This window comes from Apodemus sylvaticus, chromosome 20, assembly GCF_947179515.1.
Source record: "Apodemus sylvaticus chromosome 20, mApoSyl1.1, whole genome shotgun sequence".
NCBI lineage: Eukaryota > Metazoa > Chordata > Mammalia > Rodentia > Muridae > Apodemus > Apodemus sylvaticus.
In genome coordinates this window covers 3472439-3488638 of record NC_067491.1, presented here as the reverse complement: position 1 = coordinate 3488638, position 16200 = coordinate 3472439, and the positions used below count along the sequence as shown (strand labels likewise).

The 16200-nt window shown below is 34.8% G+C and overlaps 2 protein-coding genes across 2 annotated transcripts; both read right to left on the bottom strand.

Annotated features, from left to right (window-relative positions):
- Positions 1 to 253: 253 nt before the first annotated feature.
- Positions 254 to 1192, bottom strand: LOC127670781 (olfactory receptor 6C74-like). The gene has a single exon (XM_052165287.1). It carries the CDS (start codon positions 1190 to 1192, stop codon positions 254 to 256), a length of 939 nt encoding a protein of 312 aa, XP_052021247.1.
- Positions 1193 to 13757: 12565 nt separating this feature from the next.
- LOC127670776 (olfactory receptor 6C6-like) lies at positions 13758 to 14693 on the bottom strand. The gene has a single exon (XM_052165281.1). The coding sequence runs from the start codon at positions 14685 to 14687 to the stop codon at positions 13758 to 13760; it is 930 nt and encodes a 309-aa protein (XP_052021241.1). The 5' UTR covers positions 14688 to 14693.
- Positions 14694 to 16200: the final 1507 nt, after the last annotated feature.

Sequence of the window (16200 nt, the reverse complement as noted above, 5' to 3'; positions counted from 1 at the left end):
TGAATTCTAAAAGACTAAAGAGACATAAAAATGTATATTTAACTTCTATATAATTATGAGCATAGGTAGTTAAACTATCTCTTATAAAATAGAAAAGAGATTTTCTTGCTCACATCAAAGATTTTTATTGAAAAGGCAGCTTGAAATATATGGTGAAAAAAGAATAAATGTCAAAATAAGAGAATCCTCTTAAAAATTCTGCTAATATATGAATCCCCTTTCTCCATCTCCTTCACATAATAAAATAATATAGTCATTTCTTTGAGACAGATGCAATCCTGTGAACTGTATTAATGAATGCCTTTTTCACTTGCTGATTCCTCAAGGTATAGATAAAAGGATTCAGAAGTGGAGCCACTGAGGTGTTGAGCACAGAAATTCCCTTGGAAATAGATACGCGTTGCTTGACTGATGGTTTAAAATACATGAAGATGCAGCTACCATAGGAGAGGGATATCACAATCATGTGAGAAGAGCATGTAGAGAAAGCCTTTTTCCTCTGGCTGGTTGAAGGGATTTTTAGAATTGTCATAGCAATGTAGATATAAGATATGATCACCATCACCAATGTGAGTAAGAGTGTCACCAAAGCTGAGACAAATCCCATCGTCTCCAGGAGTTGTGTGTCTGTGCAGGAAATCTGAAGAAGTGGAGTTGTGTCACAGTAGAAATGATCAACAACGTTGGAAGCACAGAATTCAAGATTCAGGCCTAACACTAGTGGTGGAAAAATGACAAAAAAGCCAGCAAGCCAACAACTGAGGACCAGCTGCACACAGACCTTAGTGTTCATGATGGTCATATAGTGCAGGGGCTTGCAGATGGCTACGTATCTGTCATAGGACATGGCTGCCAGCAGGTAAAATTCTGATGCTCCAAATAGAAAAGCAAAGAACACTTGAGTTAAACAATTATCATAAGAAATAGTTTTGTCTCCAGTTGCCAGAGTAACAAGCAATTTGGGGATGCATGTAGTAGTGTAGGAAAACTCTAGGAAAGAAAAATTCCGAAGGAAAAAATACATGGGTGTCTTCAAATTAGCATCCACCAGTGTGAGTGTGATGATGGTCAGATTGCCTGTAATGCTGAGCAGATAGGTAAGAAGCAGGAAAATGAATAACACAACTTTCCACTGTGGGTCATCAGTCAAGCCTGCTAGGATGAAAAATGGCACTCTTGTATGGTTCTTCATTGTGATTCTGACTGTGAGCAGGTCTAAATAAAGTGTGGGGAAGGATATTATAATTATTATAATCCTAATTATGGATATTTATATAATTATATTATTTTCTATCTCTTATTCACATGGGGAAATTACAAGAACTGACAAATACTTTTTTCTTACTTGCTTAAAACTTAATATTGGGATGTTTTTTCGGTTATTAATTTTGATTGAATTAAATATTAAAAGTTTGCATACAAATCCATAGTGACTTGAAGCACATTAGTGTGTATTTTCAACTCTCCCCATCTTCCTTCCTGATCCTTTACATATAAACACACACAGGTACCATGCAAACACACACACACACACACACACACACAAACACACATGCCATCTTCAGATCTTAATATAAAATAGTATCATCAATTTATATTACTATTATGTTGAAGGATATCAATGTCAATACTCTCATAACTGTAGTCTTATATCAGAAGTCTAAATGAAAACTAGGAAGTGCTTTCTCTGTATTTTTAATGTATTTCAATTGGTTTAATTTCTTTTGTTACCCTATAATCTAGGTACCCTCCGTTCCAATACCAAGTCAGTGGAAATAGTCTGGTAATTATGTATTTAGCTGTAGTATTGTTATAGAATGCCTGAGTGTAGTAACAATGGGGATCTTTGTTTCTTGTACCTTGTCTTGGACTCATTTCCTTTTGTTTTGTTCAATCCCAATGTTACTATGTTTTATTTTTTTAAATTTAAATTTATTACAAAAATAAAAGTTACCGCTTCCTTGAAAGAAATATAATTGCTTGATGTATTCACATGAAGCATACTGAAGGTGAGAAATAAAGGTAATTTTATTTCTACAGAAAACTCTTTCCTGGGGAATCTTCATTATTAAACAAATAACTTTTTATGATTGTCATCATAATATTTGACAATACTTTCTTTCTTACGACTATCAAGGTGATTATTTACCATCTCTAAAATATACATTAATACTAACAAATAAAATATTTTAATACTAATATAAATACTAAAATAGGTATTCAATGACGAATTAAAGTGCTTTTTAAAAATATTAAGAGATGTTTCAATGAAAAGAAATTGAGACATTATCAAGGTGTAAGGTTAAGAAAAGATACTCCAAGAAGAGGACGCACCCTGTACAGAAGAAGTGTGAGAGACTTGATCATGTCTTTTGGAACAAGGAGCAGAGGTGATGCATCCACAATAATGAGGGAAAGGAAATGTTATTTCTGCAGGACATTTCTTTCACATTCATATGATTGTGAAGATATCTCTTACATAGTTCCCAGATTTAAACAAATAGTATCATGAGGCCAATGACATCTAAAACACAAGAAACAGAAATTAAACACTTAAGGGCATATTTTTGTTGAACTTCAGCAGTTACGTTCATAAACTCTTCCTGGACATGCTGGGTCAAAAGAACTTGTATGCTAGAAAACCCTGAATCTATAAACAAAACTTCTAAATATATTAGCAATTGTGTGTATCAAGTTAATATAAAAAAGATTTTCATTTTTAAATTATCATTATTCTATGGTCTGCTTTCATCTTCTTTTTCTCTTGAGAAAAATTCAAATTGTTGAATAAAATATCATGATGCTTAAGAAATTCAATTTACAATAGACATAGAAGGAATTGTTATGTTTTAACTTAGCCAACATTAATTACTTTGATCTGTTTAAATTCATTTTTGATCTGTTTAAAATAATTTCATTGAAGCATCTCTAAACTACAGATATTTACTTGAAACATAAGAAATTTACCTTAAAGGAATACATGCACAGTCATACTTGAACAAGGTTATCTAATTCTTCATAATTCATTGCCCTACAAAAATGCTGACTTGAGCACCTGCACTCTTCTCTCTGAATCCATCTGACTCTAAACCAGAAGCTATTTTTCGTTTTTCTTACTGTGAGGGTGCTCTTCATCGCCTAATGTATTTTAAGTAATTTCCTACTCATTACTGAAATGACCACAAAATGAATTATTCACAGTAATTGAAAGTTTGTGATATTGTTGCCTAAATGAAAATCTCAAGAGGGAATAAACATTCTCATGAGATTTTGAGATCCACATCAACATTTCCCAAGAAAATATGAGTTTTTATACTATACAAATATCTTCCTCACACACAAAAATGTTTAAAAAGATGCCCCTACAAAGATTATTTTAAACATGTATTCCAAACACTCCAATGCATATTACCCTAGTTAGTGATCAGACATTTGAAAAATCAAACCAAATGAAAACTATTATTTTATGAAATTTAAGTATATTTGGGCTCCTTTAGGTGCCTTTACTCAAGATCAAGTAAATTACAAAGCAACTGGTCTTGTTTTAGCTGATGTTTCTCAAGACTGGGAGCCCCATCCCAAATCTTGTGGCACCGTAACAAGTCTCATTGTTCTTTAACTGGTGACAGAGAGCAGAAGTAAAGGATCTCAGGTAGAAGGAAAGAGTTGTGATATTTACCCAGTCCTGTGGAAAAAAATGGATTAATTTACTTCAGTGATCCAAGTCCATACCCTCCAACACCTATGCTTTGAGGAACTATGTTTCTGACATAGGCGTGTCAGAGGACCAACTCAAGTACTAAAAGATTATTTATATTCAACTTTCCACCCAAAGGTAGACCAGACTGATGTCAGTTTTCACTTAGGCTAAAGGATGCATGAATCTTCTTCTAGAATAAAATTTTACATTTTCAATATATATTTATTGACCACCTACTTGGTTTTCTCTCACTTACTACCCAGGAAGATGAGTTGAGGAACACCTTTCAATTATATTAACTGGCCTCTCTTACTTGTGGTTCACGTATCTGGAAAGAATTGTCAGCCTGCTGATATTATGGGGGGCTGAACACACTCACATTAATTTCCAGTTCCACACTATATAAAATCCTACAGAAAACACTGGTAGTGACAGAACTGTTAATTTTTTGAGTGTAATAATTCTCTATTCTGAAACTTCACAGGGATGAAACCATGTGGCATATCTTATTTTAAACCTCCCTAGTTTAATTAAATAACATATTTATAATTCATGTATGCTTCTCCATTCTTTTTATTTTGTTGGTATATAGATTAACTTAATTATTATTTTGAATTTTAAAATACCACCTTTGATTTATTACACATACAAAAGAAAGCTATTATAGTTGTAAGCTATCAATATATATAAGCAACTGAAAAAATATTTTCATAATCCTACTCAGAAACATCATTTTTATGTTAACTGTCTTATATTCTTATGTTAACTGACAACCAAGTATAAAACATAAACATCTCTACATGGAAACATATATCTATGATTCATTAATAATTAAATTTAAACTAAAGTAGGATTAAAGATTCTATTTTATATTATTTCTTGAGTTAAGTTTTAATTTTTACCACTCAGTAATCTGTATGACCTTATTATTTATCTTTTTATTTCTTTCTTATCTTTGACTGCAAAATGAAACAGCTAAATAACTTCCACTATGCATGTTTAAGATTTAATTATATAATTAATCTAAAATATATCACTTTTCAATAGGGATTATCATTTAGGACTCATCTTTTAAGAGTTTCATGCTAAGGATCTCTCTCTCTCTCTCTCTCTCTCTCTGTGTGTGTGTGTGTGTGTTTATGTGTGTGTGTGTGGTTTGCAGACAACCATAAGTATGTGTATATGAATACAGAGTTCAACACTGTGTCTTTATCATTGACCACCTCATTTTTATGGTGATATTAGTATATGGATACACCACATATGCTTATCACTTCACTCATTGAAGAACATATGTACTAATTATGTATTTTGACACTGATGAATCAAATGGCTCTAATTTCTATAAAGATGTTTATGTACATATTCAAACATTTGATAAATAATGGGCAATGTGATATTTATTCTGTATACAGAAACCCCTTTTACCATTGTGAGAAATTACTAAGTTGTGGTGAGCAGTGACTTCATTAAATTCATTTTTAAAACTGTTATGATTTGAATATAAAATATTTCCTCTAGACTCATGTGTTTGTGTATGTGTGTTTATGTGTGTGTGGTGTGGTATATGTAGGTACATGTGTGGTATATGTATGGTGTCGTATGTATGTGTTATATGTGAACATGAGTGTATAGGCATGTGTGCCTGTGTGCGAGTATATAAGTCAGAATAGAATGTTGGATGTTCTGCTCTATCGTTTTCTCCCCTGAAGCAGTATCTTGAACTGCATGTAAAGGTATCAAACCTCAGTGATCCTTCTGTCTTGACTTCACACACTGTTTGTTCCTCTGTCCCATAATTCTCCTATCATGCTCTTTTGACCAAGTGCCCATGGAAAAACCCCTTTAAGACTACAAGTTAAAATAAGTGTCATGTCAGTACCAGGCTTATGATTAGATAGGACATAGTTCATACAGGAGAATCTATCACTTCTCAGCTGCTAAATTAAAACAACTCTAATTATTTTAGGGTTGTTTTATTACAACAATAGGTTATTATGCCCATAATCTAAGTTGCAACCCACCTCTGAGAAGCTTTTGTTTTAAGTAGATGATAAATAACACAAAGACTGAAACTGGACAAACTACAGGGAATAAGAGACTACAGATGTTCAGCCATTTCTTTTTCAAGGGTCTACTCTTTACAGTGTCAATTTGAATTTCTGAGTCATGTCATTGTTCTTCTTTATGAAGCATGTGGAAAAGCATGTTTGTCATAAGACTTATATGCTAGGTATGAATTTAACAATTTTAATTTTGTAGATCTATATTTTATTACTTTTGAAGAATAATCTCACTGAATATGAAGCTCCTAGATGGTAGTTGACTTTCATTTAAAAATATTTTCTAGATTCATTTACTTTCAGACATGTATATTATTTAGCAGAGACTGGATTTTTTATTGCTGTTTAATTAGCTGAATTTTAGATACTTCTCTTAAGACAATAATATCTTCGTTTGTTTACTATACTAAGCATGATTTACATCATTGTTATTAAGTAAGTTTCAGACTATTAAAAGTTTGAGCCCTATTATCTGGAGTTCTACTTTGATTTCTCCTGAGAGCTTCTTCTTTGGGAATTTTAATATCCTAGACAATTAGAGTATTATTAAGATCAGTATGAGAATCACCATCAATTGGATATTATTATCATTATGTTTATGCAGTAATAAAAAGTGTTTAACTACAAAGTATCTTAGTAAACATGTTCATGGTCATGAAGCAATACATTTCTCCAGAGTGTCATGTTTCCTTAATCCTCCCTAGTACATAGAGACTAATTTAATTTTCTAACACTTGAATTTTAAATTTCAGTGGTTAGTAAACGTGGCTAATATATGCAATGGTGAGAAAGGAATGGAAGAAAAAAATCTTGACTCTCCTAATACTGAAAATTGTCTAATCATAATTCAATATTAAAATCAGCATATTTCTTGTATTGGGTGTTGAATTATAAACTTCTCATGCTATAATCAATAAAAATATCAATTGTCAAGAAGCAGTTTTAATTTTTTGACTTCTATACAAAGCAAAATTGTTAGAGCTCTGTTTGCAGAAGTCAGGGTGGATGAATGAACACATGAGCTCATGAGTTCTCTTCCAAAGGTCTGTGATTTGTTGGGGAAAACTAGTTTGTTTCGTATCATCCTAGAGCAGAGGTCTTATTTCACATGGAAAATAAATGGATATTAATTCTAGATGTGTTTCTCTTGGGCAAGTCCTAAGTTAGAGGTACTTTTCCCTAAATCTTTTCTAAACAACAACTGACTCTACCCTCTTGGGCAAGGTTTCTCACCAGAGCATCTGCAAGATCTGAAATAACATGATGGACATTAGAGACTTAAGCATTCAGATGATCATGGATTTTAAAATAACCTAAATAATGTAGGATTTTTTTTAAACAAGAAAATGCTAAATATATCATTTGTGTCCCAGCCTGTCTCTAGCTCTGAGTAGAGCAGGTAACAGAAGCCATGATTTATCATGTCTGAAACAATTACTTTGTTTTTGTTTCTGTTTTTGATTTTAAAAGGGAGCAGGCACATTCAAACTATTTTGTCCACATTGCTTTGCTTAGTGTCAAATACCCATTACTGAGCAAGTAATTACCAGGTCAATATTAATATGTCACCTCTGGTGGAATCACCATCCCTGACTTCAAGCTATAATACAGAGCAATAGTGATTAAAAACTGCATGGTACAGTGACAGGCAGGCAGATCAATGGAACAGAGCTGAAGACCCAGAAACAAACTGACACACCTATGGTCACTTGATCTTTGACAAAGGAGCTAAAACTATCAAGTGGAAAAAAGGACAGCATTTTCAGCAAATGGCTCGGGTTCAACTGGCAGTCAACATGCAGAAGAATGCAAATTGACCCATTCTTATCTCCCTGTACAAAGCTCAAGTCCAAGTGGATCAAGGACCTATACACATAAAACCAGATACACTGAATGTGCTAGAAGAGAAAGTGGGGAAGAGCCTCAAGCACCTGGCTACAGAGGGAAATTTCCTGAATAGAACACCAATAGCTTACGCTCTAAGATCAAGAATTGACAAATGGAACCTCATAAAATTGCAAAGTTTCTGTAAGGCAAAGGACACTGTCAATAGAACAAAAAGGCAACCAACAGATTAGAAAAAATCTTTACCAATCCTATATCTGAAACAGGGCTAATATCCAATATATACAAAGAACTTAAGAAGTTAGACTCCAGAGAAACAAATAACCCTATTAAAAATGGGGTAGAGAGCTAAACAAAGAATTCACAACTGAGGAATAGCAGATGGCTGAGAAACACCTAAAGAAATGTTAAACATCCTTAATCATCAGGGAAATGCAAATCAAAATGACCCTGGGGTTCCACCTCACACCAGTCAGAATAGCTAGAATCAAAAACTCAGGGGAGAGCAGGTGCTGGAGAGGATGAGGAAAAAGAGGAACACTCCTCCATTGTTGGTGGGATTTCAAGCTGTTAAAACCACTCTGGAAATCAGTTTGGTGGTTCCTCAGAAAGTTGGACATACCTGAGGACCCATCTATAGCACTTCTGGGAATTTATACCCAGAAGATGCTCCAGTATGTGATAAGGACACAGGCTCCACTTTCTTTCTTTTTCCTTTCTTTCTTTCTTTCTTTCTTTCTTTCTTTCTTTCTTTCTTTCTTTCTTTCTTTCTTTCTTTCTTTCTTTCTTCTTTCCTTCCTTCCTTCCTTCCTTCCTTCTTCCTTCCTTCCTTCCTTCCTTCCTTCCTTTCTTCTTTCTTTCTTTCTTTCTTTCTTTCTTTCTTTCTTTCTTTCTTTCTTTCTTTCTTTCTTTCTTTCTTTCTTTCTTTCTTTCCTTCCTTCCTTCCTTCCTTCTTCCTTCGTTCCTTCCTTCCTTTCTTTCTTTCTTTCTTTCTTTCTTTCTTTCTTTCTTTCTTTCTTTCTTTCTTTCTTTCTTTCTCTCTCTTTTTCTTTTTTCTTTCTTTCTCTCTCTCTTTTCAAAATAGAAGTATAAAATTTATTTTATACCACCCACAGAGTTCTATATAACCGGGAATGATACAGCTTGCAATAGCTTTAAAAACATGACAAAGATTTAAAATACATCTTCAATTACAGTATTCATTTATCCTTAGAATTTTTTAAAAAGAAAATTTATACTTTGAACAAATGAGACATAAAGAAAGTAAGACAATTTCCACAACTATTTTTTTTACATTAATGCTTCAATACTAGTACGTTTCAACATATTTGGCTACGTAAACAAGAAATTATGTACAACTGCTGTGCACCATAATTTAGGTTAATTAGATCTTTCAAGTAACATGTAATTCCAACTCACAAGTATTCAAGCATTGCTACAAAGTGTTCCATTCTATGCAGAGGACTCAGTATTGATTATGTATTGAAACTATCATGGTCATAGGATTCTCTTTCCCTTAAATGTGATGAAGTGCTTGCTTAACTGTTTCCCTCATAAGTGAAGAACTAAACTGTTTTTTTTGGAATTTTAATAGCATTTTCTAAAATAAAAGCTTTCAATTACTGAGATACAACACTAGGTAGGATACAATAGTCAAAATTAACAGTGAACATCTTTCAGGGGCTAGAGGGTAAGCCTTTACATAGGAGTCTGGGAACTTGGATTCAGCACCACTGTGTATGGTGAGGAATGTGTATTAATGTCTTACTCCCAACAACACTAAACAGTCTGCTGATTCCTATAAACCAAGTTAATGCCACACATGTTAATTTACATGCTAGATCACTCTATGAGAGAAAAATGAGTCAATTCCTATCATGTTGATCTATGCCATGTATTCATACAGGTAGTCCAATAGGGAACACTTCATGATTTCCTAGTAACCCAAATATAACCATTGACCCATACATCACAATGAAAAAGCTGCCCATAGTTTAGCTATAAAATAATTTCTGGAAAAATATTTCTCTTAAGGACCTATCACAATGATAACTGCATTAAGTTAAAAAATATGACCATAAATTGCAATAAAAATACTTAATCTTTCCTACGAGCTGTGTTTGTAAAGTCAAATATAGTCAGCCATTTTAACACAGCAAACATTGTTGGAAATGTTTAAAAAACAGATGTTGGAAAGAAAACTCACCAACATTAGAGGAGGCCATACTGAATATTCAAGGTTTTTGGCCTGTTCCTCAACCTTATGTATAATAGGCAGAAGCTAGAAAGAATCCAGATGTCCCTCAACAGAGAAATGGATACAGAAAATGTGGTGCATTTACACAATTAAGTACTACTCAGCTATTAGAAACAATGAGTTCATGACATTCTTAGGCAAATGGATAGAACTAGAAAATATCATCCTGAGTGAGGTAACCAAATCACAAAAGAACACACGTGGTATGCACTTGCTAATAATTGGATATTAGCCCAAAAGGTCAGAATACCCAAGATACAATTCACAATCCACATGAAGCTCAAAGAGAAGGAAGACCAAAGTGTGGATACTTTGGTCCTTCTTAGAAGGGGGATCAAAATACCCACAACTCACAGCCAACCAATGGACTGAGCATAGGGCCCCCAATGGAGGAGCTAGGGAAAGGACCCAAGGCACTGAAGAGTTTTGCAGCCCCATAGGAGGAATCACAATACGAACCAACCAGTACCCCAAGAGCTTATAGGGACTAAACCACTAACCAAAGAGTACACATGGAGGGTCCCATGGTTCCAGCTACATATGGAGCAGAGGATGGCCTTTTCAGACATCAATGAGAGGAGAAGCCATTGGTGCTGTGAAGGCTCAATGCCCCAGTGTAGGGGAATCCTAGGTCAGGAAATTGGGAGGGGGTATTGGTAAGCAGTGGGAAGGGTGATGAGGTAGGGGGTTTATAGAGGGGTAGCAAGTAAAGGGGATAACATTTGAAATGTAAACAAAGCAAATATCTAATAAAAAATATTACTATGGCTTTCATAGCTGTGTTCTAAGACAGGAAAAACTGGGACACTTCCTTCCAGAGTCTTTTTCTCTTTACACTGTTAATAAATAGTTAACGAAATGATTTATATAAAATGTAAAAGTGGGTGAAAATTGATTTGAAAGAACACTGGTGGTCAAAATGGTGGTCTAACTCAGGGGGTGTAGTTGATTTTACTAGGAGTTTGAGAACAGTCTATATGACTGCAAAGATTATTGGAAAGATTTCTTCCAGACAAGATTAAAAACTTATCATTACCTTTAACATTTCTCTGTACTGTTAGGGCAGGATTTCAACTTCATATTAGTTCCTTAAATAGTCTTCCAGAAACTCTCAGGCTTCAGCATACTTTATTCCTGTTCACAGGAGATTGAGGGTTGGAACCTGAAGAAAACTATGTGAATTGAGTCCTAATTTCCAGCTGAAATGTGTCCAAGCATGAACAGCAGAATGTTGACTGTATACCTAAATAGCTTCATTCTTATTTACTAAAATAAATTCTGTGGGCCTTTTTGCCTAAAAAATGGGCCTGACCAGTTTAATTTCCACGACATCATGACAAATTGCTGATTATTAAGCAGATATTCTATTTAATTTTTCTATAAAGGCATAATAGATAATAGAGACTTTCAGGAACTATACTTTCTTGTTCTCAATTATACTTACTTAAGTAATGATTAAGCCTTCTAGAATGATTCATCCAGATATGAAGTTGGCAGTTACTGAGTTAAAGAGCAGAAAGTTGGCCATGAGAAGAGCACATTGGCCACACTGTTACAAAAAATCAGAGCAGATGCATGGAGAAGTATAGGGAACTGAAACACGTAAACTGAAGAACACAGAAAGCTGTGATGTTGCTATTTATGAGACTTCATAAAGATGAGTCTAAGGTGCAGAAAGATACCAAAGATTTCTAGATTGAGATGGATAGTAGCACACAGTGACTGGAATAGTTAAAGGGAACAATTTTCTTAGGTACCCTCTAGTTATATGGGAATGAACATGTGCCTAATGCATTGGTTTAAAAAGATTGTATATTAGTGTTTTAAGATATATAATATTAGATGTTTTCGCCACATGGGGCAATCTCTGGATGTCCTTTACTTTAGTCTCTGCTCCACTCTTTGTCCCTGAATTTATTTCTTTTAGACAGGGGCAATTCTGGGTTAAAACTTTTGGGATGGGTAAGTAGCCCCATCCCTCAACCAGGGGTAGTGCCTAACTACTAGATATGGTCTCTACAGGTTCTCTCTCATCTTTGTTGTATATTTCAGCTAATGTCATACTCTTGAATCCTGGGAGCTTCTTGCTTTCCTGGCATCTGGGACTTTCTGGTGGGCACCCCCAGTTCCCCATCCTCCACTGCTACACACCTCTGTTCAACTTCCTGACTCTCTGATGTCTCCCCCATCCCTGTCTCCTCCCACATCTAATCCTGTCCCCATTTTCCCATACCCTTCCTTTCTCCTTCCCAAATCCTTCCCTCCTTCCACCTCCTGTGATTATTTTGTTGCCCCATCTAAGTAGGACTAAAGCAGCCACAATTTGGTCTTTCTTCTTGAGCTTCATATGGACTATAGGTTGTATGGTGGGTATTCTGAGCTTTTTTTCCTAATATCCACTTATCAGTGAGTACATACCATGTTTTGTTTTGTTTTGTTTTGTTTTGTTTTGTTTGTGACTGTGTTGCTTGACTCAGGATGATATTTTCTAGTTCAATCCACTTGCCTGCGAATTTCATGAAGTCACTGTTTTGGAGATCCATCCCATATGCAGCCACCAAACCCAGACACTATTGCTGATGCCAAAAAATGCTTGCTAACAGGAGCCCAATATAGCTGTCTCCTGAGAGGCTCTGTCAGAACCTGACCAATACAGATGTGAATGTTTGCAGCCAACCACCAGACAGAGCATGGGGACCACAATGGAGGAGTTAGGGAAAAGCCTGAAGGAACTGAGGAGTTTGTAACCCCATAGGAAAAACAACAGTATCAAACAACAAGATCCTCCAGAGCTCCCAAGGACTAAATCACTAACCAAAGCATACACATGGAGAGCCCCATGGTTCCAGTTTCATATGTAGCAGAGAATTTTCTTATATGGCATTGATGGGAGGGGAGGGCTTTGATCCTGTGAGGGCTTGGTGCCCCAGCACAAGGGAATGCTAGGACAGAGAGGCAGGAATGAGTATGTGGGTGGGGGAGCATCCTCATAGAAGCAGGAGGGAGGTAGGATGTGATGGGGCTTTTCAATGAGGAAACTAGGAGGGGGATAATATTTGAAATATAAATAAATAAAATAATCAATAAAAATTAAAATTAAAAATATATTATTTATGAACACTAACAAAGAATTGATAACAGCATTTTAACTACTAAATTTTGTTTAATAGATAGAAATTTCTCCAAATCCAGATCCAAATTAATAATAAATGGAAGAATGCCTATTTTGGGCTGCCATTTCCATCAAAATTTAGAAATTGTAATCTACCAGTTGTCAACAAATTATGATGTTGAATTATCTTAAAGCCATATGCCATCTAATTAAGTTGACAAAATTACATATTCTCCATTAACATACTTGTACAAGGGTGTGATTTCTGCAACATTCCAACTACTTGGCATATTTTATGTCACTCACTGTAGACTCCTCAATGTTTTGCTGGCTAATGCTTCAACGTTCATCATGAGTGATCTTTCATATTAGGATATTATTTTCATTTTTCAAAGTAGTAACATTTTAATTTGTTATGACAAATTCAATTATTTTATATAATAATTAGCCTTTTTCTGTCCTTTAAAATGTACAAAGTAGCCTAATGAATTTTTCAAATCTAGCAAGCTTCAGTTGGATTGAATGTAAAAAGCTACAAGAAGAGAATTTATCTGTATACATAGAACCTAAGATTCTGGTTTTGGGAAGGTACTCACATCGTACAGTTAGGGAGATGTGCTGAAATTACAGATGATGTAAGCATTTGGAGAGGATGAACTTAATGTGACTTAAATCCTCAATGAGTGAAATGGGTCACATCATAGCCAATGCAACTGAGAATATTTTCCCAATTGGTGTTTCAGCCACATGCTATTCATGGCTTGACCTTGTCTCATTGTTTTATAGAGAACAAAATCTATGAAGCACATGTTTGAAAGCTTCCTTCACCTGCTGATTCCTTAGTGTATAAATGAAAGGATTTAGCAAAGGGGCCACAGAGGTGTTAAGCACAGCTACACCTTTATTTAAGGTCACCCTCTCCTTGGCTGATGTTTTCATGTACATGAAGATACAACTCCCATAAGTAATGGAGACAACAACCATGTGTGAGGAGCAGGTGGAAAAGGCTTTTCTCCGCTGTTGAGCTGAAGGGAACTTTAGGATGGTTTGGATGATAAGTGTGTAGGAGAGGATAACTAAGATCAAGGTGATGACAAGTGTCATGACAGCTAAAGCAAAATCCAACAATTCAATAAAATGTGTATCTGTGCAAGACAGCTGCAGGAGAGGAGAAGTGTCACAAAGGAAATGGTCTATTGTTTTGGAGGCACAGAAATCCAGTTTGAGTCCCAAGAGCAAAGCGGGGAAGACAACTAAGAACCCAGTCACCCAGGAGCTGAGGACCAGTAGGTGGCACATTTTGTTATTCATGATGATGGGGTAGTGTAGTGGTCTGCAGATGGCTACATAGCGATCATAGGACATGGCAGCCAGAAGGTAGAACTCTGTGCTTCCCAGTAAGAAAAAGAAGAATAATTGAGCTGCACAAGCACTGTAGGAAATTGTTCTGTCTCCTGAGAGAATGCTTATCAGGAACCTGGGAATGCACACCGTGGTGAATGCAATTTCTAAGAAGGAAAAGTTCCGGAGGAAGAAATACATTGGAGTCTTAAGGTGGGGATCCAGAAGAGTGAGCAAGATGATCATGACATTCCCTATTAGGCTCAAGATGTAATTGAAAAACAGAAACAGGAAAATAGGAATTTGTAGCTGAGGGTCATCTGTCAGACCAAGCAAAATGAACACTATCTCCACAGACTGGTTCTTCATTTCTGTTTTGTTCCAATAAATCTGTAGAAGATATTAAACTTAAATTACATCTAGAAAAGCATGTTTTTCTTTCTCATCCATAGAAATACTTATTAATATTATTTTATTTGAAATAATAAGTATAATCAATGCATTAATATTTTATGCAGTAAGTTCCAATTCTTCTCATGAAGATTTCTTCATCTGTATTACTTGACTGACAGAAACTCACATTCTTCCAATGTGAAGATGTAAGTCAACACCTGTTCTGATTGGTGGAGGCAATTTGAAATACGAGGTTTCAGTTTCATGAGTGTTTATCTCTTTTTTCAAATATTTTTCAAGTACTTAATATTTATCATTGTCTAATCTTATTGATATCTCATTAGTTTGCATCTAAGTGGGAAAAGTATTTTATGAAGTGCTTTCATTCACAATGGTTTTAATAGCTAACAATACTATCCAACTGAACGGGATTTTACACACAACAAAAGAGAAATTTCCTCTTAATTAATTGAAAAGGATGAATTTTTGAAATAGTAGTCAGGTAAAGATGCCTGATAAGGAAGATGACGTCCACAAATTGTAAGAACCTTCAAAGAAATTGAAATTAAACAAGATATTACAAATCTCAATAATGTGTCATGAATGCCAATTTGTTGTAAGATACAGTTTTCCATTGCTACCTTTTGACTCAAACAAGACTGAATGGGGAAGAAAGATCACTTAGGAGAAATAACAGTTCTATCTAATGTGTACTATAGTTAGAAAACTGATGTTCAAGATACACACATTAAACCACTTCCTGTCTTAAAGTTTTATATATTTGTATATATTGTTTGTATCTATGAATAACTAAAGGGTTATTGTAGGCATAATAATGTTTTAAGTATATATTGTTTGTATTTCTGGATAATTTAGGTTTATTAAAATCATTGTAATAATATTTTAAGTCTATGAGAGTAACCACTCTTTCTAATTTTTGTGATGAAGTGGAAAACCCATAAAGCCAAATAATGAGTTTTATTCCTTTCTAATATGTGTGCATTAAGGTAGACTATCATTTTCTGATTAATTTTAGATGATGTAAAATAAAGTCCAAACTGCATATTTAGAACAGCATCCACTTGACTTTTAAAACCCACATTTATTGAAATGAACCTAGATTGACTGGATAACTTTGCCTATTTTATGTAAGGAGTAAAAGTTCAAACAGCTAGGCACTTCTTTTTATTTCTTGGTTGTGAGTACAGAACCCAGGGCTTTGCCCATGCTAAAAAAATTTGGGGTTATGAAGCTTCACTCCCAGCACATAATTTCTTTTGTGGTTAATGATTCCAAGTTTCAGATAGTTCAGAGGGAATAATGTCTATTTTGTGCCCTTTTGAATTCTAACCCTGATGGCATTTCTCTGAAGGACCCCCTCTCTCACACCATATTTTATTTTAAATTTTTTTGATGATGTAGATGGCTGGAAATAGCTGTTTGCCTTATTATGAACTAAAACGTGTAGGATCTAGTGAAGTGATTTAAT